Source organism: Scatophagus argus, chromosome 17 (assembly GCF_020382885.2).
Source record: "Scatophagus argus isolate fScaArg1 chromosome 17, fScaArg1.pri, whole genome shotgun sequence".
In the NCBI taxonomy this organism is placed as follows: Eukaryota; Metazoa; Chordata; class Actinopteri; family Scatophagidae; genus Scatophagus; species Scatophagus argus.
In genome coordinates, this window is record NC_058509.1 from 19985386 (window position 1) to 20007231 (window position 21846).

The window sequence follows — 21846 nt, forward strand, 5'->3', positions numbered from 1 at the left end:
GACGGTCAAGATGTTTGAATCAGTCCACCGAGCTAGCCGACTCTATAGACTAGAGTGTGTAACGAGTTGACAGTTCAGTCTGTCCAACCATGTTTTACAGCTGTTTGCCCTGCTGGCATTTGCAAAATCATTAATTCAAACATGAAACTAAACGTATTTTTTGAAATTTAGTTTATGTCAACTTTTACTTTTTTAAAAATACACAACATAGTCCTTTCATTTGGCATGTCACCATAACTCATTTCTCCTTTTGTTTGAGTACCTTATATGATGACAAATGTTATTTGTGAATTTATGTATTGTGCATGACGATTATTTAGCTATAGTGAAAGGAATCTTCTGTGCATTGCACCGGTTGAAATTGGGTTTGTGCATTAGGGCTAAACAGCTTGTTTTCAATATTTGAAAACGCATATGAGTAATTCATGAAAATGTGGATATATATTGTGGTTTCATGGTCTGCGTGGTGGTTTGTTGTAAAGTGACAGCTCGTTTTCCACACACCCAGGTTGTGATTGGCTCAGCAAGTGTAAGCAGGGCTCGTTGATTCTGATTGGTTCTCAAGCATGCGTTCAACTGTCGGAGTCTGCGCAGTAAGTGCAGCGCTGAAATTCAAATTTGAACAGTAGTTGTTTTGTGCAGTGCAGACTGCGGAGAGAAGAGCAACCGAGAAGAGAGAAGAGAAGCTGAGAGCCGCTCAGCTCGCCTCATTACGTCCTTTTTGTGTGTATACAGTGGTGTACAAGACTTTTAAAATACCCACTTGTTGAAATATTGCTCAAGTAAGGAAAAACTGTCAAAATGGATCCATTTACTGAGGTGAGTAGGACAGCTAACTTTACTAGCATTAGCTGGTTAGCTATCCTCACATAAGTTATATATACGTAAGGTCCACTCGAAATAGTGGCGTCAACGTTACCTGCTAGTTACCGAACGTAACATTTTTATTTTTATATGATATACTATAGACATCGGGAGACCAACTTATTTACATTCATGGTTCTTTAATGTAAACGTTATGCAGAAAAGATAATACATTGAAACTAGACCAATGAAAACATGTCACGTGTTATTTCTTTGTCTTGTCAGTCATCAGCAACCACACATATGAAGTAAAAATAAGGTCTAACGGTTTTATATGTAGTTTTCTACGTGTTTTATCAATTGTCATTTAGTCAGGTTGCAGACTAACTTGCTCTTTATACAGTACTATAACACCCTTTGTACTATATATATATTTACTGAACCAAAACCCACCACAATTACAGCTTTGTCTCCATTTAAGGCAATGGTATGTATAAATACTACACTGCTTCATTTTCTCTCTTTGCCCTGATACACTCATGCTGTTGTTGCAAGCTAAAACTAGAAATGAATTATATCCAATAGCAATTCCTGTTACGCCAATATGTGAGCCAGCCAGTAGAGTTTGAAATTTCAAATCCAGGAGTGGCTCATTCGTAAAGAATGTTGGCTGATGTGACTTCAGCTTTTCCACACTGCCTGGAGAAAATGTGCAGGCGGTGCAGTGCAGCTGCAGGAATGTGTTGTGGCTTGTTAACGAACAGCACAGTAAATCAGATTGTGCGAGGCCAAGGGAGGGGAATGTCATGTAAAGAAAAGAGGAAGGAAGGCAGGCAAGCAAAGAGGGGCCTTTTTATATCTGTTAACAGACAATGTGCTCTGCCTAGTTGCAAGTCTCACAGCAACAAGATGTATAAAGAGTCCTTAATCTCAGATGCTGTGTCATAGCATAGAGAAATTTGTTGACTTGAGAAATTACAAGCTTTGCTGTAGAGCTAGAGTACATGTACAGTGAGAAGTTGTAAAACAGTCTCCTACTCGTTAGGAGTATTTGCGACTTCCCCTAATGGCAAATGCAAAACGTTCGGGGATTTTTTTTCTCCTTGGCTCTTCTAAACATCGCTCTCAGTGGCCACATTTGCACCACTTTGTGTTCATTGCCAATTGGAAAAATAGTGAATACAAGCTCCTCAACTGAAAATATTGTTTACCTCAAGTGACTAGCATTAATTCTGATATCGCAAAATACTTGTTATCAAATTGAGAGCGGTTCTTTAAAAATGTGATGTGTGGTTTCCAAGTGAACATCAATCAAGAAGATGGTCCAAAATTGCATTTGTGCACTTATTGAAGAACACTGATGTTTGTGTAATAAGTATGAAATTAAAGCTTAAAGGCAATCAAACCAGGGGTCAGACTGTTTCCATTCATAACTTGTTGGTATATCGCACAATGTCTTTTCTGACCAACTCAGAATATAGTTGTTTTGAATGGTCATACTTGAAAACAGGGTGAAAAGCTGGTTGTTGGGGTGTTGTTGTTTGAATATGGGGATAAAGGTGCATATTTCAGATCTCTGCATTTGTTTATTAAATGAAGGTGACAGAAATAGTTGCTATAAGAATGAATAAAGAGAGCTAGAGGAAAGTTCAAGTCCCGGCTCCACATCTCGGCACGGCCGTCCAGTCATGTTGTGAATGTGATTGTCTGTTTTGGGAAGTTGGAGAAATTTGTGGCTGACTTTTGTAGGTGTGGTGATTTTTGACATTGGCGCAAGTGGCTGCTGTTTGCAAAGAAACAGTTTTATTCTGCAACTCTTCCCGTTGTCAGAAGGTGTATTGTTGAACTTCGGGCAGAGCCAGGTTAGCTGTCTCCCTCTGCTTCAGTCTGCTAAGATTAACTAAGTGCTTTCTGGCTTGTGCTCTGCACAAGGATTACAGGGCACAGCAGCTTTAGAGCACATTCGTGTAGCTGCTGTAGGAGTAAATGAGACTCATTAAATTTAATTTGACTAACACACATCTAGCGATGTCTGCTCACCGCCATTGTTTTTCTTTATCATGGCGAATGAATGAGCACTGAAACTAAACTACATTAAAAAATAGTAAACACAGTTACTTTGGAGAATGTAATTAAAGCTTACTTTTTGTCTAGTGTTGCGGAGGTTGTATTTGTGCGACAAATCTATTGCTGAACTATGGCTGCCGCTAATGCTTTGCATTAAGTACAACAAACATGAGACTTGAAGACAAAAAAAAACAAAGTGAAAAACCATATTTCCCAAAGTGTGTATTGTTCTATTAGGTATGTACATCAAATTAAATCCTCCAAGAAATTTCACATTACAAGTTGTTACAATTATCCCTGCTGTTGTAGCATCAAAGCAGATGTTCTGATTTACTGTAATGGTGCTGACATTTGACTTGCTGTGGGAGCACTCCTTAGCTTGGCTTAAATAAAAAAACAAAAACAATTCTGCTATACACAGGAGATAGACATAATGAAAGCATCACCTGTGTAATGTAATACAGTGGTCCTGTTTTTTTTGTGTGTGTCATAATATAACATGGTAAGACTTCCCGTTCTTAATAATGTTTGAGTCTTTACTTTGTGGTGTTGTGTGGTACCTGATAATAAAACATTGTACAGGTGATTATTATTTGATTCAGTCCATATGTATAAAGTAGCTAAATGAGTAACAATTTAACTGTTTTTTGGTCAAACCAGAAACTGCTGGAGCGGACTCGGGCTCGCAGAGAAAACCTGCAGAAGAAAATGGCAGAGAGACCAAATGCCGCAAACAGACCAATGGTCAAAAGGCCACTGGCTGACACCAATAGTGTGATCAGTGAGCCAGTCATTGATAAAGGTATGAACACATTTTCTGGATTGCTGTGTGCTGAGACTTGTCAGTTTGACCACTGACGTGCAGCTCTACTCTTATATAATATATATGATGATATTTCTCCATCACCTCCTCCCAGTTCCCCAGGTGTCCTCCAAGCCTTCTCCTTCCAAGCGCAGGTGCTCAGAGGAAAATGTTCAGGCTGCACCTGGCGAGGAGAACCAGGAGCCAATGATGACTCGACCAGTGGCCCCCAGACTACCAGATCCTCCCACAGACAAGAAACCACCAGTGGGCCCTGCCAGCGTCCGAACCTCCTCCTCCCTGGAGAAGGCTGCTACCCAGCCTGCTGTCCAGTCTCAACCAGAGCCAGAAAAGATGACTGTCACCCCTGCTCCAGATCCTCCAAGCAGCAGAGAAGCAGAGATGATGTCTGCCAGATCAGCCCTGCGGAGTAACAAGGAAGACCTGATGGAGGATGCAACTCCATCTGCTGCTGGCATGAGGTCTCGTCTGCACAGACTAGCAGAGCAGAGAAAGTGTTGGGATGGTGATGGTAAGGCATTTTTGTGTACTGTTTGATATGATTTTATTTAATTTGATTAGCTTTCCAAATAAAATAATTTTAAAACAGCAGTTGGTCTAAAGGTCTAAACAAAGGAGAAGTTTCACACCAAAATATTAACAAAAGCTTTACAATCTACTATAATTCACTTACAGGATGTTTAATGCAAAAAAGTCAACAGAAACCAAATCCAAAGTTGCTAAAGATTTTTCATGTTGACTTTTTCCTTTTAAAACACACACATGCAGCTGGTCCACAACATTTAGACCAGTTATGCCTGTATGATTTTTATCAGTCAAAATGAATTCGGACTGAGTTGTCCTGTCTGTCTTCAAGTGGACCATCACTGTTTTGATTCTAGTAAGACTCAGGTGTCAAAGAAATAAAAGGCTACAGTGTCTCAAAAGAAACAATGTTTCACTTCTGTTTGTTCTGTAGTTGCACTGCCTGTTGTTGCAGTAGTGGTTACTCATGTGACTGCAGGCCGCTCGCTTGGTGTTTCAGGAATTCAAATCAAGGGTGTGATGTCCACTCTCTCAGTTGTATGATAGTTTGTCCCTGCCTAAATCAAACATATTATCACCTTTTCAGACACCTCCGATGCAGTTGAAAACTACACTCCCTTGTCCCTGTTGAAGAGAGATGCTGAGGTCCCATCAGCCACTGTCCACACAGTGTCCTCAGAAACTCCAGTGGGAAGGAGAGGTAGATTGGCCAACCTCGCTGCCACCATTGGATCCTGGGAAGACGACCTAAGCCATGCGAAAATTCACAGCGAGAATGCAAAAGAAAAGCCTGGCACAGCTGTTCCCAAATTAGGAGTCAGAGATGACACAGTGGCTGCCAGCCGTGTGGTGGCCAGTTCAACTGCAAGTAGCAAGACCACACCCACCTTTAATCAGGTAGGTTTACCAGAGGTTCTTTTCTTCTTTAACATAATCAGTTCTTTCTGTCTGAGTGATACATGAGCTGTCTGCTTTGGTGAATATGGCTACTTTTTAAATTCTCTCTAATGTGTATACAGGTGTGAATAATTTCTGTGACTGCCTGATCTGATATGAGCACCATTAAAAGGACTAAAATCCACTACTTTAGTGCATAATATGAATATGATATAGATTCTGAGAAGGGATGGGCATTGAGAAATAATTTCCATTTTTGAATACGCATTAAATTATTATTGAGAACTCAGGTGACTACAGGAAACATCTAACATAAGATTAGCGTCTAAAATTAATAACACCCAAGCAAAAATGCAGGGAGGTTTGCGTTTAGTGATGGCTAACCACTGTCACTGTCGTATAGTCAGTAGTAATAGCCACCTTGTCAGCATATTGCAGATCAACTTTCAATTTCACTACACTTTCATCATAATCTCACATCTTCTCAAGTCTTGTAGTTGTTGTTCAACGCAATGCTAATTTGTACCTCGACTCAACCATACGTCAACAGCTCAGGGAAGCCGTGTCCTTGCACTTAACAGCAGCAGATTTCCAGTCACCTTCGTCATGATTATCTGGTGACATCACCACAGCACATGCTAACCCTTCTGGCCAATGACATGATAAGACTGGTTTCTCCTTGTGATGAATGTGCAGATGGTTAATCACCAAACCACTTGTTCTCTGATACACAAGTTTAACATTACACAGATTGCGCTGAAGATTTATGTAGGGTTTTTTCGTTTGTTTTTAATAATTCCACACATCACTATTCACCTGCTGGTCACCTTTTTTTTTTCATTCATGTATGTAACATTAGATTGAATGATGAATTAGTGCAGATTAACACAAACCGTCATTGCATCACTGCACCCTGTCCAAAAATTAATGTTAATATGACCCTGGGCAACATACTTTTATATTTATTATATGAAAAAATGCCTTACTCACTACTGAATACTCATGCCAATCTCTTATGCTAACAAATATCTTGTACATCCTACATTATTTTTTTATTTATTACACTATTTTTATTTGCATAATGAAGAGTACACTTTAATTTTTATTGTTTGCTCGTGTCTTCGAGAAGTCAGTTTCTCATTATTCTTGCTGAATGACTTTGTAGTGATTACATGTAAAGCTGCAATGATAAGTCAAACAACAGAAAATAACCCCTCGACCACCAGGATGCCCCAACTTGTATTGTTTTTTTGTAAATGCTTCATACATTAATGGACCGTTGTATATTTTTATCAGGCTGCATATTCTCCAGGAAAGTCCAGCCGAGTGGTTCTCCCAAGCCCTCAGAAAGCTGACGTTCCTGCAACCGGGCCAGCACTTAAGTCAGTAAGCAGTCCTCAGAAAAGCTCCATTCAGGGAACAACGTTCCCATCCAGTCCTCAGAAGGCCAGCACCTCTTCCTCATCAGTGCCCCCAAGTCCCCTGAAGAATCAGCCCCTCTCCAGGGGTCTCAACCCCACTTCCAGCCCTCAGAAGCCAGAACTCTGTGCCAAGCCCAACATTGCTGGCCACTCTGTCCCCCAGGACAAGGCCACTGCTGGAGCACCTAGTGAGTAATGTTGCAGAAAATTGGGTAATGGACCGATGGTCGAGTTCTTCAGATCTCTTTCGGTTACTTGAAACACAATATGTCGTATCATGCTGTTTATTGACACAAAAATGACTTCATATATTTTGGCATGTCTGTGGAGAGCATTACAAACTACATCCTTGTTGGTTTTTAGTGCTAAAAATGATTAGAACTATCCCTAAGTTTATATTTATACTCAACCTTATATTTTAATCATATACACACACCAGCAATATTACAGCTAGATTTGTTTAGTGTCTGATGGTTTGGTTATTTTCCTCCACATGTATTAAAGTTTATGGGATATTCTTTATAGGTGTAAAGTCTTTCCTGGAGCGCTTTGGAGAGAGGTGCCAGGAGCGTACCAACCAGAGCTCCCCAGCAGGGGGCGTTAATCATGCCAACATTGCCCCTGGAACTCCATCATCAGTCACACCAAACACCAGACTGGTACAGGAAAGGCTCAGAGCTGTCCAAGCTGCAAACACAACCACTGCCGATCTCACCCTGAAACAGAAACTGGTAGGTTAATGTTAGAGATACTGTAGGGTATCCTGTTACTGTTGTACTCATTTTGTTTGATATCATGGTAGCAAAGTATAATTTAAAAAATATAAATAAAATTTTATTTCAGGAGCGAGAGTCAGAGCTGGCTCAGATTCGTAGCCGCTTTCAGAAGGGAAACAATATGTGGAAAAACAAAGATGAAGCAGCAGAAACCAGTAAACACACAGACACCAAGGTTGGCCAAGTATTACACACACAAATGACAAAAATGTCATCTCACGCAACAGTCACATATTCATAGAATATGCAAGATTACATTTAATTAATGATTATTCTTTCTAGGAACAGCTTAACAACCCTGTGGAGGTTGAAGTTTCCCCATGGCCACAAGATGAACCCACAGCACCTTCTGCTGAGAGTACAGATACTCCCACAAAGTGCACTCCTCCAGGTATTCAATGATATCTGAGACTGAGATTTCAGCTGTTTCTGTCGGTCGTGTGTTTGAGAGATCAGTTACAAGTACTGACAGTTTTTCTTCCAGCCACTGGGCCTTCTGATGCACAAAGTTCTCCTGTCTTGAAACTTTGGTTCATCAAAGCTGTAAGCTATGAGTTAAGAATTTCACACACTTTGAGGCTGAAAAATTTATTAGATGGAGCTAATAAGTTTTACATATAAGACAGCAGAGTGTATCCATTGCAACATTTAAAACACTAGCATGATGAAAGTTGTCAAAGCTGTAGGAGTAATTATTTGCTTTGGTTTTAACTTTACAGTCTTCAAAGTTGTGTCCTAATTTGAGTGTATGTGCTCCTGTCAGTTAAAAAACATCTTCCATCAGTCAAATTCCCCCTTCAAATTTCATGCTATTCAACACCCACATGCAACAGTAGTATGTACAGACAGCTTCTGTTTACACTGAAAAATAAATAATTTTTAAATTTGAACTTCCCGTAGTGCTGAAATTCGGTTGGTTGGAAGATTTCTCAGCAATTGGAGATTAAGTTGACAATTATAATATAATAAAATAACTCATTTTCTTATCTGATATTTGGTAAGAATTTCTGCTATTATTTTTTATTTAATTATGTATTTATTTGTAGCTGAACTCTGTCAGTAATTCAGTTGGCCTTTCATGAAAACGATGCGATAGAATGTTAAAACAGGTTTGACGGTTTGCAAGGGGTGGTAAAGGTGTTCAGTCGGCACACGCCTGTGCGAAATTCAGTTGTAAATTGGGAAAATAATTAACATAGATTATGTTTTAAAAAAACAGGTCATGAGTTGATGGTCTCTCCTCCGGCCTCAACATCCAGTCCTCTGAAGATGGTTGCCAATACTGTAGAGAAACCAGCTGATGAAACCCCAGATGACGAGGAGGTGGTTAAGGAGATTGAGATGAATGTGGACCAGTCCATCAACTCTGCAGTTATCAACGGGCTGTTTGATGGAATCCTGGAGCAGAGTGAAGATCAGAGTGATGAGGAGGGGGAAGATGCTTTGAATATCTCCTCCATGTCCCTCCTCACTCCACTAGCAGAGACTGTGGCTGCTGTTGTAAAGAGTCCAGAAAGAAGAATGATGGTAGGCACAGATGATATCTATCCCTTTGTGGGTCAGGCCAGCATGGCAAAAACAGCTCAACAAAAACATTAACATTTCTGTATGTCTTTGTGCAGACGTCAACTCCAGCCACCTCATTCATCATAAAGAGCAATACTCCGGACAGTACCAAACCTAGCAAGTTCCAGAGAACCAACATGATACGGACTGCCTCCTCAGACAGCATTGAGGCTTCAGATGAGGACCACAAGTTGCCATATAGGTAAGAGGAGCACTTTACCATATGCTCTATATGTAGCAGTCAGATTACTACTGTTTAGTCATAGTTTATTTTAATTCTCTCACTACACTACAGCTACAGCTAGCCGGGGTCTGCTCTGAGGTTTCTGACTGTCGTCAAGAGCTGGGTTCTCTTTATTACAAAATTTAAGAGTTTGGTCTAGGCCTGCTCTGATTGGAAAATGTCATGAGATAACTTTTGTTGTGAATTGATGCTATATAAATTAACTGAATTGAATTGAATAGATGTATTGAAGAGGTTGTATTACTCCCATTGCCAGGTACATGCTTTTTTTTAGTTGTCTGCTAAAACAGTTTTACATGCTTCAATATTCAAAATACATTTTTCTTATACTGTCGATTTCGATTCACCCTCTGAGGCCCATTTCTGCTCTGATTTCTCTTCTTGCCTGAGCCAGCACCTCCTGTCAGCTCTGCTGGTCTTTTTAGCTTCAAGTTAGCAACAATTCAATTGTGAATATCACCCCAGTAACTGCCTCCAAACCAAAATATCCACCAGCAGGAATCTGATCTGTATTAACCTTACATATCTGTAATGCCAAAAACATTACAGATATGTAATAGTGTTTGTACAGCGTGATCCAGCCTACTTCTCTCATTATTTAGTTGGCTTCAATTGAGGCTTTACATTCAGTTTGTTTTGACTGTCCTTCAGTATTACAACATTTGTCCAACATCATCCCAGACTGGGGACACCTAATTCAACAGACTAATCTGAATAATCTACAAATTAAATGGTAAAATAAACATGGCAAAGCTTCCATTTAAAATCAGGTCACAAACAGTTGGCATTGATCCATCCTTTGAGCTTGTACTGTTACTGGCCCTTGTTGATAATACACTCACAATTCATTCATATTTCCGTCATACTGGGGTTTTACATCCTCAGGTAGATGACAGTAGATTGAGACTTTGCTGCTTTTCTTGTACCTTCCACATCTTCATATAACAACAGCAGAGAGCGAGACAGATGACACATTTGCTAGGGAACAGTCTCCAAGATGAAGGTGATACTGCATTGTGACATAGATGAGTTGTAGAAGTAAAGGCTTTTCAGAAAAAAAACAAATAAAGCATAGTATGGCCTCTTTAAAGTTTGCTGTCCGTGCTGTATATGTGTTTTAATTCTGTGTGTGTGTGTGTGTGTGTGTCAGCATTGATGCATATAGGTCCACCAGGGTGAAAGAGATCGAGAGACCCAATGTGAAACAGGTGATTGTGAGAAAAGAGGATGTTTCTCACAGAGTGGAGGAAACCAGAGGATCCGGTCTCTTCAGTGTCAAGCAGAAGATGAAGGTTAGGGAAAATTTCAGAGTCTAAATTTTTCATGTGAACTCTGTTACACATTTGATTTACCTACATGAAAAAGGTGCACATTTGCTGAAAATATGCATCATTTTAGTGGCAGAATGTGTCAGTTTCAAACAGCCTTGTTTATCACATGGTGGACAGCTTTAACCATGACTCTTCATGTCTCTGCAGATTCTGACAAATGAGATGAACCTCCAGCAGACAGTTATTCATCAGGCCAGCCAGGCACTTAACTGCTGCACAGATGAAGAGCATGGCAAAGGATCCCAGGTGGAGGCTGAGGCACAGAGATTGCTACTGGTGGCAAGTGAGTGCTTGCATACAGTACTTGAATTATTTCAGAAGTTATTTCGCTTTATTAAAACCTGTAGCTGTCCTTGTGAATGCCTTTAAAATTAAAATTTCAGTATCAGGTCATTGGGTTCATTTTAATAATTACGGTAACTAGAACTCTGCCACTCACAAGCTAAATTTTGGGTGGAGGGAAAACGAAATACAAAAATAATTAATGCAAAAAGTCAAAGTACTAATGCATACAAGCAGCTAAGAGCAATCTCTTAGACATCTACTTTGTAAGACCACTGCAGCTCCTCTGTGTTAGCTTAAAGCCTCATATAGTAGGATTTAGCCCGTGTGGTGATATCAAAAACGAACTTTCGTTCTTTTGATATTCCTAGCGGAGAGGAGGGAAGCATTGAAGGCAGAGCTGGATCGCCTGAAAGGAGACCCAACAGGCCAGAAAAGGGCCCCTGCAGCGCCAGAACCTACAGCCGTGTCTGCCTCCAAGGGCTCCATCACCCTGCAGGAGTTACGCCTGCCTCTCAAAGCAGACTTTGTTTGCTCCACTGCTAACAAGCCAGGTAAGACTCCATATGCACATATAACCACATTTAAAGTAACAATCCACTGTTGAACATTTTCTCCTGACATCACTTGTCACTAATTCTCAGTGTTGTACATTTCTGTTCTCTTTCTCTGTCTTTCAACAAGTTGATATTTATCAAAACTACAATCTGTCTCTGTTAATAATTGGTCATATCTTCAGAGTGGTGCTAGTATATTTATAGATTTAATCCAGAGAAAGAAGCTCTATCTGCATTTAATCGCTGATTATTTACTCTACCGATTGTGATGAACGTCATTCTATTTTTGAATTATTTCAGAGGCAACCAAGTATTCCTTCTTCGTCATGATTCGTGCTGGAGCAGAGAACACTGTGGCCACACCATTAGCCAGCACACACCGCGGCCTGAGTGGAGACACCCTCACCTTCCCCACCAAGTTCACCATGTAAATAAAAACAGAATATGCACTGTGTTATTTGATACTGACTGATATCACATTACAGTGTTTAATGTGGTTGTTTGGTTAAATTTAATCCAGAACAGTGAACATGTCCAACTTTATGTAGATCATAATTGTTGAATATTGACCACAAATGCTCCTCTCCTTCTCCCTTTTCAGATCTGATGTCTCCAGTAACTTTGAAATTGATATCGAGGTCTATGGTCTGGTGAGTGTCTTCCCTTGTGATTGACAGATGCCAAATGATGATGCACTGTACACACATGGACTGTATTTTCTGTTTGTTTTTGTTTTGCTTTGTTCTTACATTTGTAAAGAAAGGCCCAAAACCTCTCGCACCTTTTAACATGTGATACAGCTATGAAATACTAATGAGGTATTCATCTCCTCAGTTTATCAGATCTGCTTCATATGTAATGCAAAACAAGTTTTTAAAGTCTTTTAAAATCTTTAATATCTTGGCAGATTTGTTGTTTTCATGATTGAACATGTGGTCCTTAAGATTCTGTCTTGTAACAACATTTAAATATATATATCTGTGCGCAATCCGTCTGCTGCAGGTGGCATTGACAAAATTATGTCATTTTCTATATGGATCATCCCAAAACAAGAAGCAAACTGTACCATTAGACTAGATTGGCACTATATAGACAAAAGTATCCAGAGACACCTCCTTATGAGCCTGTTTTTCAGGTGTTGGGCTAGGCCGCATACTTCCAGTGAAGGGAAATCTTAACACTTCAGCACACCAAGACATTTTGGACAATGTGAAGTGGTTATTCTAGTTTTTCAACTGTAATGATCCGGGTTCGCTAACTTGTTAGTATGGCTGTGTCTTGTTTTGGCTTTTGTTTTGTTTGTTTTTTTTTCCTCAAGTAATTTAATTTAAAAAACATTTTGAATAACTGATGCATGAATATTTTTAGTGTTGAGTCTCTGAGTAAAATTACTGACTACTTAGTGATATAAACTATATATATAGATACATAAACTTAACTGCTGACATCCCCAGGTGCAGAAGCGTGAGGTCTGCAGTGACAAGAAGAAGAAACCCAGCAAGTCAAAGGTAATTTCCCACAACAAGCACAGTGTCAGGCATGATGGATCCTTTAATACTAAAGTGAGTGTATGTTTGTCCAGATGATATGGAGGCAGGTTCATGAGGCCCATGATTTGTGTATGTCGGTATGAACCATTCCTGTTCCTCATATGTTGGTGGGTGTGCACTGTGTGGGCCAATAGCCTAAAGACCATCACTATTGTGAGACCTTCTCTACACAGCTTTGGGTGCTCATTTCATTTAGTGGAGGACAAAGTTTGCTGGCCAGCTACATGCAAATCACTGACACATTTGTGCTGTCGCTTCCATCTTTCCTTTTGAAGAAATATACATTAGTTGCTTTGCTTTCATTTTTGTAGGCTATCACTCCAAAGAGGTTCCTTGCCATCACTGTAAGTATTTAAGATTTCTTTTCAGCTTTCTTTCTAAGATTTTTATATCAGACTGTAACTTTTCATCTGTCTAACATTTGATCTATAATTTGTTCATTTTTTGTCTTTCAGAAAAGTGCCCAGACACCAGGTATGTCAAAATATAAAATCAGTCTGAAGATACAATATATAGCATTAAAGGAATGGCTGAAAATTCAGTCATTACCTATCTGTTCTTATCCATGTCAGTAACCCTAACACCAAACATTTCTGGATAGTCACTGCAAGACAGTGTTGCAGCATTCCCCCAAACAACCAGAGAAACCTGAGGAATTGTTTTAAAATGGGGGGGGGCAATAAAATGCTTCCATAGAACGTCTCCAGACATCTCCAGAAGCCCAAAGATCCCAAATTGATTTTAAGCAAAATATTTTCACTGTAGCCATTAACCTAAACATGTTAGCATGTCCCATGTTAGCATGTACCCCTAGATGAGATTAAGAACTGCCCATAGCTGCACACACCAGTGTTTACCTAGAGGCCCATGTTGCATCTCATCTAGTGCTGCATGTTTGAGCCCTTGAACCCACTTCAGATGGAGTGTGCACTAATGCCAATGACTGTAAAGTAAAGATGGATGACTTGACAGCTCCCCAAATGTGAAGCAAAAACATCAGGACTGTCCCCCTAGTGGCTGGCTGCAGTATAGGTCATAAACCCCTCTCCTCCTGTGTTCGCAGGTGGGACATGTAGCAGGTCTACACTGTCTAATAAACTTTTCCTAAAGATGGCTTCAGTCATTCTGGATGTTCTTTTCACACTAATGTATGCTCAAATGTTTTTCTGATGAGTTTGGTTTAAAATGGTTAAAGGCATAATGTGCAAGGAGAAAAAATTATATTAACTCATATAAACATGATCTCACTCAATCACCCTTTAGAAGTGTGTGGCTGATGGGGGTAAATGGGTGATGACTGAATTTCAGAATTCCTTTATTTATCCCTGAAGGGAAATTCTTAAAACTGTCCTTACCCTAGTATGGGTAAGGATCCAAAATCACTTAATCCCACTGTTCCCAAAATGCAAGTGGGATATATCCTTTGTTCACACCCTCTCTGTGTACTAAGTCTCCAAGTATTTCACACACTACTTTGTAACATAGGCTTTTCTGTTGTAAATTTGTGTACTCCAATCCAAAGCTGAGGTCTGGTAACATAACCTCTGATAACATTATCAGAGATATTTCCCCAGACTTGACAACGAACATTATACAATATTTTTCACTTGCTGAATAGCATTCATTGGGACAAGTAAACTAATCTGGATGTCTTAATTGGTGGAATGGCCCTTTAAACTTCATATGAAACTGATGATATCTTCTTTTTCTGTGTGTAGTTGTGGCCAGTCCAGGGGGCCCTAATGCTGTTCGCACCAGTAACTTCATTCTGGTTGGATCACACAAGCTCAATCTGTCGTCTATTGGGAAAAACAAATTTCCCTTGGAGAAGGTATAGAAGCCCCTGAAAGCACCTTTTCGTGATCTCCTCCTGTATTTTGTCCACACTTAAACACAGCACGCACAGAGTTTTGTTCTTTATTCTGAATTTTGTTGGGCTGGCCTTTGACTGAAGACTCTTCTCCATGCTTTACATATGTTGTCCAAAAGTAATTATCTTGGATCATAGCCATGTTTGCACAGGCTTTAGAGACTCACAGTAACCCTGTTTGTTCTCGTGGAACAGTGTGTTCTGCCTGTGCACTCATTCACCTGCCCTGCTATCTTTCTTTTAGATGAAATATGAAGGAGAACTACTCAGTGGCATGTTTCAGACCAAGGTTACTACTTGTATTTATGTATGTTTCTTTGGTGCTTTTTGTGTGGGAAGAAAGGTGAACACACTATGGCAAGTGATATTCTTAACATCAGTGTCACACTAACATCAGCTTCAACTACTCTTTTCTCATTAGGGAATGTAAATTGCTTTTTTTTTAAAATCAGTTTATGATTGTGAGCTTGAAGTAGGGATCAGCTATGAGATCCAATTTTCAGCATTTTTCATTTCAGTGTTTTTGTTTCAGATAAATATAATTTAATAGTAATAAAAATTCTTGAAATAAATAATAATTTAATTTAAAAATAACAATAAATAATTACACACCATAACTGGTTATTCTAAGTTTCGATGCTACGATTTTCGGTTGTCAGTTTTCCTGATGGCTACTAATCTGTATTGGCCTTGAAAACATCACATCAGTCAATCCCTACTTTTAAGCAACTGCAACCTTCTTTAAAGAAAAGCATTTCCAGTAACTTCAATGTTTTTGAATTGTAAACATGATGCTTGTGCTTTGGATTTAAGGTTCCGTTTTTGTGCCCTCTGGAGGGCCACATCTACCTCAAGATGCAGTGTGAAGTTGGCTCAAAGGTGGAGGAGAAGGGCTTCCTGGTGAGAGCAAGCAGGTCCAGTCGTGACCACAGATTGACTAATGCTAAGGTGGCCACTGATTTGCTGATCCAGATGTCATAATCTACATTTGCCTCCCCAGACAATGTTCGAAGATGTTAGCGGATTTGGAGCCTGGCACAGGAGGTGGTGTGTCCTGTCAGGATACTGCATCTCATACTGGACTTACCCAGACGATGAGAAGCGAAAGGTATCTGAGCTCTTCTAAAGCACAACTGTCATTTATAGAGCCTCTGTCAGTTTATCTGGGAGAGTGACACCATCTACAATCGATTAACTAGTGGACAATCTGCCCTGTCATTACCCCTCCTGTCAACTAAGTACTGACAATCACATTTGCTCTAGAGGCAAAGTAAGAAAGGGATGTTCTCTGGTATTATGTGCCTCCTTTAAGCTCTGCTGTTTAATGTAGGCTTTCTTCTACAATCGATTAACTAGTGGACAATCTGTTCACTGTTAGTCCACCTAGTTGGTGCGATGAGGTACTGAAAGGAAAAGCAAGGTGAGCAGTTTAAAGTAAGTTGTGAGTAAACACTAAAATAAGTCAGAGGGTTAACTCGAAAAGTGAAATAAGCTATAACCTACTTGAAATAGGGTAATGTATTCTTTCAGATATTTTCAAACTTGAGAAAAAACAGTTTGTCATAGTTTTTTGCCAGATCACCCACTCCTAGTGTAAAACAGAAGACTAAGCAATTAATAATTACAAGTCCTACATTTCACACTAGAGTTTTCAGTGATTTTGCAGCATGCAGCCATCCAGACATTGCTCAAAAATAAACAAAATAAATTTTATTTTAAGTGAAAAAGAAATTGATGTCATACTGTATCTCATTGTTGTATGGAAATCCTTTTGCATGGAATAATCCTGGTATTTTACCCACCTTTGTGTAGACCCTGTTTTGTTTTTTGTATTATTATTATTATTATTAATTGTCCTCTTCTGTCAGAATCCCATTGGTCGCATCAACCTGGCCAACTGCACCAGTCACAAGGTGGAACCAGCCAACAGAGAATTCTGTGCCAGACCCAACACATTTGAGCTCATCACAGTCCGACCACAAAGAGACGATGACAAAGAGACACTCGTCAGTCAGTGCCAGAATACAATGTGTGTCACCAAGTAAGTTCATATGATTTATGTGTTTACTGATCAACTTGTGTTTACTTATACACACATCCTTACGTGTCTATTTAAATTTCTGTCTATCAATAACACTGAGTGTTTTTCTGCACAGAAACTGGCTGAGCGCAGACACTAAGGATGAGAGGAATCTGTGGATGAAGAAACTGAACCAAATTCTGATGGATTTGCGTATGTGGCAACCAGACTCCTGTTACAGGCCACAGTGATTACTGCACTCTGTCAAAGTCAGCCATGCTGTTATTTGGACTGTCAATATCAATGACACATGCAGTTACTAAGTGCAATACATTATAAGAGTTGTTAAAGATTTCCATTTGGAGATGTTTCACAGGAGAATAAGTAAGCAAACATACAAGTTAAGGATCAGAGGAAAGTAAATAAAGCCATAAATTTGAAACATTTCAGTACGGTGTTTCGTGTAGGAGGTGTGGAGGTTTGGCACTATATTTTATACATTTCTAGACTGGTTTGATATCTAATGTTTTGGGGGTATTGTTGAGTTGTCACATTATGTTAATGCCAATCTTCAGTGCTCATGGCATATAATGCATGGCTTTAAATTATCTGGTTTCAGTGCTCAACATAATATATACGCGGTGTTGAAATTGCAGATGAATATTGATTTGAAGCACACCAGTTTTATTACATTTTATCCTGCATGACAGCACAGAACTATACTGAATGATACCTTTTGAGAAGTTTTTACTTTATATATTAGCTTTTATAACTTGTCGCAGGACATTCATGTGCTTTTGCTTAATTGCCGTGCTCAAGTCTTTGATAGGCACACCCCAGATTTTATTGTATTTGTAATGTTTGTTCAGTGTTCATTTAATTATTAGTGTGTGGAAGTGGAAGATGGATAACTGAGGCTAAGGTCTGTTACATATTCTACTTTAAACCGATATTGATGTGTGGGATCAAAAATCAGTAACATTTTGGCCAGTATGTTTTTCATATACCAAACGAAAAATGTTTTTTTATAAGGATCCAATTTTTGATATTACAGACTTGTAACCAACAAATCAAAAAAAAATTAAAAGTTGTCAATCACTCTGATGGACAATCTATGTAACAGTGATGCTGTAAATGACCATAAACACACCTTTTCTTTCTGTTTTTATTCTGTCTGGATTTTTTTTTTTATTTTTAAAGACACAGCTCACCTACACAGAGGAGGCTATTTAGTTCTGTCTGTGTAGCAATGGGCACTGAGAGTTGTGTTCTGTTAGCCTACATTGTTACTGGCTACAAACGCAGCTTTGTCAGGCTTGTGTATCCTGTGTAAAGAAGCATATGTGACAGACTTTACAGTGAAGCTGCAGGTGTTGGTGAACAGATTTCAGATTGTCAGGTTGAGGTAAAAGACGGTGCTTTTTCATCATGTTTATAATGAATACAAACTCACCAAATTAGTTAAGATGAATTAATTTTGCACACTTTATGCTTTTCTTTTCATTAGGATGAGTGTAAGTGAGCAGGGAATATGTTAGTAGTTTCAACTTCCTTACTTCAAGAGACTTTTGTCAGCTTGTTCAGGTATTTGTGGATCACTGAGACTTCAATAAATACCTATTTTGACCAAATTGGCCCACGTTACTAATGCTTTTTTTTTTTTCTGGGATTTTGTTAATATACCACATTAAATTCAATGTACAAGTTTGGAAGCTTTGGGATTTTAATGTCATGGTGTGTTTTATGTACTAGAAAAAATAAAAATAATTTCTGTTAACTTGAACATAAACCAAAATATTTTTACAAAGAACTCTATCCTGCCAATTGACACCTATTAAAATCTGTTTATATGTATATATATATATATATATATTTGAAATTATTGTTAAATAATCAGTATAGAATAAAATGCCAGCTTTCCTTTTTATTTGTAGCCTATGAAAAGGTTTGATCCAGTTCACCCTGAAATGTATGTGCAGTTGAATGGACATCAGGTGTATGCATCATGGATTATGAGAGTATTTCTTTTAATAGTGAGACTTTCTTTTCCACAGTTGAAGAATGATGATGTCATAACTAACAGCTGTGTCGGTTCTGTCAGCCATTCGATCACTGCTGCACAGACTCCGACTCCATGTGATTTCACCATGGCAGCACTCCACTGGGAGGAAGTCATCTTAGTGTACAGTCTATAGGCCGAATTAAGGTTGCACTCAATATATGATACTTTTATGTCTGATCATGTGATCTACTTTTATAACAACAGTAAATCAATGGCTACATGAAATTTGAATTAGATGCTCATAAAGACAAACTCAAAGAATTATCACCAGCTGCACTTCCCCTCGGAGGTTTTTTTTTTTAAAAAAAACAAAAAAAAAACAAAAAAACATTTATTAGCTCATTGCTGTTTTCAACTCTGCTGTTTTGATTCAGTCCTCACTGCTCTCACTCCCAGCAGCTGGCAGCTGATAAACCCACTGTACACTATCTTCAGCATGAAATCATATCACATGATGCTGTGATTGATGACTATGCAGAAAGTTTGAAGTGAATAACTTTTGCAGTGTTTCTGTTTCAGGTAATTGAAAACTACACTTAAACAAATAATGAATAGTAAGTCACAAATAATAAACCCTTAGAAAATACAAAAGTGGTTATTGAGTTCTAGGTATTGAATGTAAGAATCATCATTGAAATCATTGTTAAAATGTTCTAAATTAGTTTCCTATGCAGGGTGTCTGGACTAATAAACGGGGTGAGGACTCAGATATCCATAAGAAACTCAAAGTAGAAATGCTGCTCCTTAAAATTCTGAGGAGTCAGTTGAAGTTGTTGGGTGCCTATTCAGAATTCCTTCCTGTCACTCCCTATGGAGGCATTCTGCATATATTCAAAACTTAGAGTAGACCCCATGGTAGACCCATATGACACTTTGGGAATTAAACATCTAGCTTAGGAACTCCTTGGGTCCCTGGGCACAGCTGGAGGGCATAGCTAGGGAGAAGGGTGTATGGACTACTTTGCATAGTTTGTTGCCAGTGTGACTTCGACACAGATAAACTGTGGAATGGACTGATGGGTGGTATGAGGTGATGCTTCGCATTACTGATGTTGAGTTTCTGACAGAATGTTTCCTCCAGGCTCCAAGTCCCAGAGGGGCTTCAGAGGAAAGTGTTGGTTTGATGGAGGAACTTGACCTGTTTGAGGTCCACCGCTGCAACACATGGGTACATCCATTCATTCATTGTTTCACTGTTTCCAGCAGTTTTGTGTGGCCAGTGCTAGAGTATGTACATTTAAGCTTTAAAAACTATGAAACTGTATGATTAAAGCCACTATGTACAGGATTGCTTTTTTTATTTTTACATTGAAGTCATCAGGTACAAGAAAAACGCTGTGACAGACAACAGTATATGCAACAGGAATTAACCTGCTTGTATTTCATCAAGAGTGCTTGTCATACACTGTATGTATTTTAATTTAGCAAGAACTATGCCTGAGGAGCTCCTTTTTATCAGATTTTGCAGATGTTTTATCATCTATTATAATGCTGGACGAGGTCCTCACAGTTGGGGACTTTAGTCCTCATACTGATCTAATATTGTTTAATTCTTCAGTTTAGGCAACATGTGTCTGTCTCTGCCACATGGGTGTGCACGCTCTGGAGTTTTGTTTTACACATAGACATAGGCATAGATCCTACATTATGTTGGCTCTAAGGATTTATGTGTCAGTGAACACAAATGTATTTGACATTTGCTTTAATTTGGACGCTCAGTCTTCAGTATTTCACAGACGAGGCCATGACTGTCAGTTTTTCAATGCAGTACTGTAATTCAATGCAGTACTGTCACAATAGATGGAAATGTGTGGACTTAAGTGCGACCATTTACTAATAACTGCTGGATAAAGTAGCTCCTCTGGAGCTTGGAAAGACTCTCTCTAAAAATCCATCCTCATGAATAACTGAAACTGTGAAAGGTATGTGAAAGGTGCTATATAAATTAAATTTGCTTGCTTGCACAACACTAGCTACGTTAGTAAAGTTGATCAATAAATAAAAAATTGTACACCTACACACACATTGTGTGCTTATCCTTGGCATCCAGCATGACATGATCATGTTAAAATAGCTATTAGCATCAAGAAATGTAGTTGAATAGGTGCATCAGAACATTAAGGCAGTGTGCATGTTGCATGTTGTGTGTGCATACATGTTTTTCTGGAATCCACCAACTAAGCTGTGTTTCTCTTTATTTACAAAAGGACTGCATTTTGTGCTGGTAAAAATGTAATTATAATGCTCCATATCTTAATGGCTTTTTTAATCTTTCAGTAGTGTGCTTTTATTAGTATTTCATGCCTTTTTATCTTATGTCTGTGGATACTACTGGAATTCTGTGAATTTCCCCTGGGGATGAATAAGTATCTATCTATCTATCTATCTATCTATCTAGTATAAGTATTTTATAAAGTATTTTTTCATCATAAACATTATTTTTATACTTAATAATTCCATGCTTATCATTAGGAAGTACCAAACTAAACAAATACACCTGATCTGTCTTGGTCCAAAGATATTCCAGCATTCTGTGGACAGCTTTGTAAAAAGCTATATGACCAAAAGTATGTAGACAGCTGAGCAATGCATCCTTATGTTGAACATGTCCGTCCTTACTTCCACCAGCTCGTGGAACTTGGCTGCAGGTATTTGTTACCATTTAGCCACATGTGTGAAGTCCAATATGCTGTAGGATTAAGACTGCACTCATCTGAAACCATTTTAAGCTTAAACAATCCCCAGACTAAAAGTGCTCTAAAGAATTATGCATGTCAAGCCTCTGACTGAATTATTTCTGACTCAATTCGTGTGGTTGATTGCAAAGTTATTTGATGTTTTAGTAGGATTTTTTTTAAATATTTTGTTTAGGTGCTGATTGTTGCATCAGCATGCACCCTTCCCTGGTGATGCAACCTTGCATGTAGAGATTCAAGATGGCAGGGGGAAAACACAAGCATGTGGACCTAAAAATAAAACCCTTTCTACTGGAGCTGATGGAGTAAAATTATTTATGTCACGTCACTGTGCATCTCCACAGTCAAGGATCTC

At 38.9% G+C, this 21846-nt stretch overlaps 1 protein-coding gene across 5 annotated transcripts; it reads left to right on the plus strand.

The window, feature by feature from the left end:
- Positions 1 to 608: 608 nt before the first annotated feature.
- anln (anillin, actin binding protein) lies at positions 609 to 18367 on the plus strand. 5 transcript variants are annotated; one of them, XM_046417984.1, is made up of 25 exons: positions 609 to 819; positions 3532 to 3673; positions 3789 to 4205; positions 4806 to 5116; positions 6413 to 6725; positions 7063 to 7268; positions 7381 to 7488; positions 7596 to 7704; positions 8533 to 8840; positions 8936 to 9081; positions 10274 to 10415; positions 10602 to 10737; positions 11108 to 11290; positions 11594 to 11720; positions 11895 to 11943; positions 12748 to 12801; positions 12876 to 12920; positions 13155 to 13187; positions 13299 to 13317; positions 14562 to 14674; positions 14958 to 15002; positions 15527 to 15613; positions 15714 to 15821; positions 16582 to 16754; positions 16870 to 18367. In XM_046417984.1, the coding sequence occupies exons 1-25, from the start codon at positions 802 to 804 to the stop codon at positions 16982 to 16984; spliced, it is 3507 nt and encodes a 1168-aa protein (XP_046273940.1). In that variant the 5' UTR covers positions 609 to 801; the 3' UTR covers positions 16985 to 18367. The 5 variants fall into 5 exon arrangements, with proteins under 5 accessions (XP_046273940.1, XP_046273942.1, XP_046273944.1 ...); XM_046417986.1 differs by having other exon boundaries at positions 7602 to 7704; XM_046417988.1 differs by lacking the exon at positions 14958 to 15002.
- Positions 18368 to 21846: the final 3479 nt, after the last annotated feature.

What these genes read in the sequence shown, in the direction of transcription:
- anln (XM_046417984.1), top strand. An exon ending in CCACACCCACCTTTAATCAG is followed by an intron (nt 5,117 to 6,412) that starts GTAGGTTTACCA and finishes TATTTTTATCAG; the next exon opens with GCTGCATATTCTCCAGGAAA. An exon ending in CTCCACTGCTAACAAGCCAG is followed by an intron (nt 11,291 to 11,593) that starts GTAAGACTCCAT and finishes GAATTATTTCAG; the next exon opens with AGGCAACCAAGTATTCCTTC.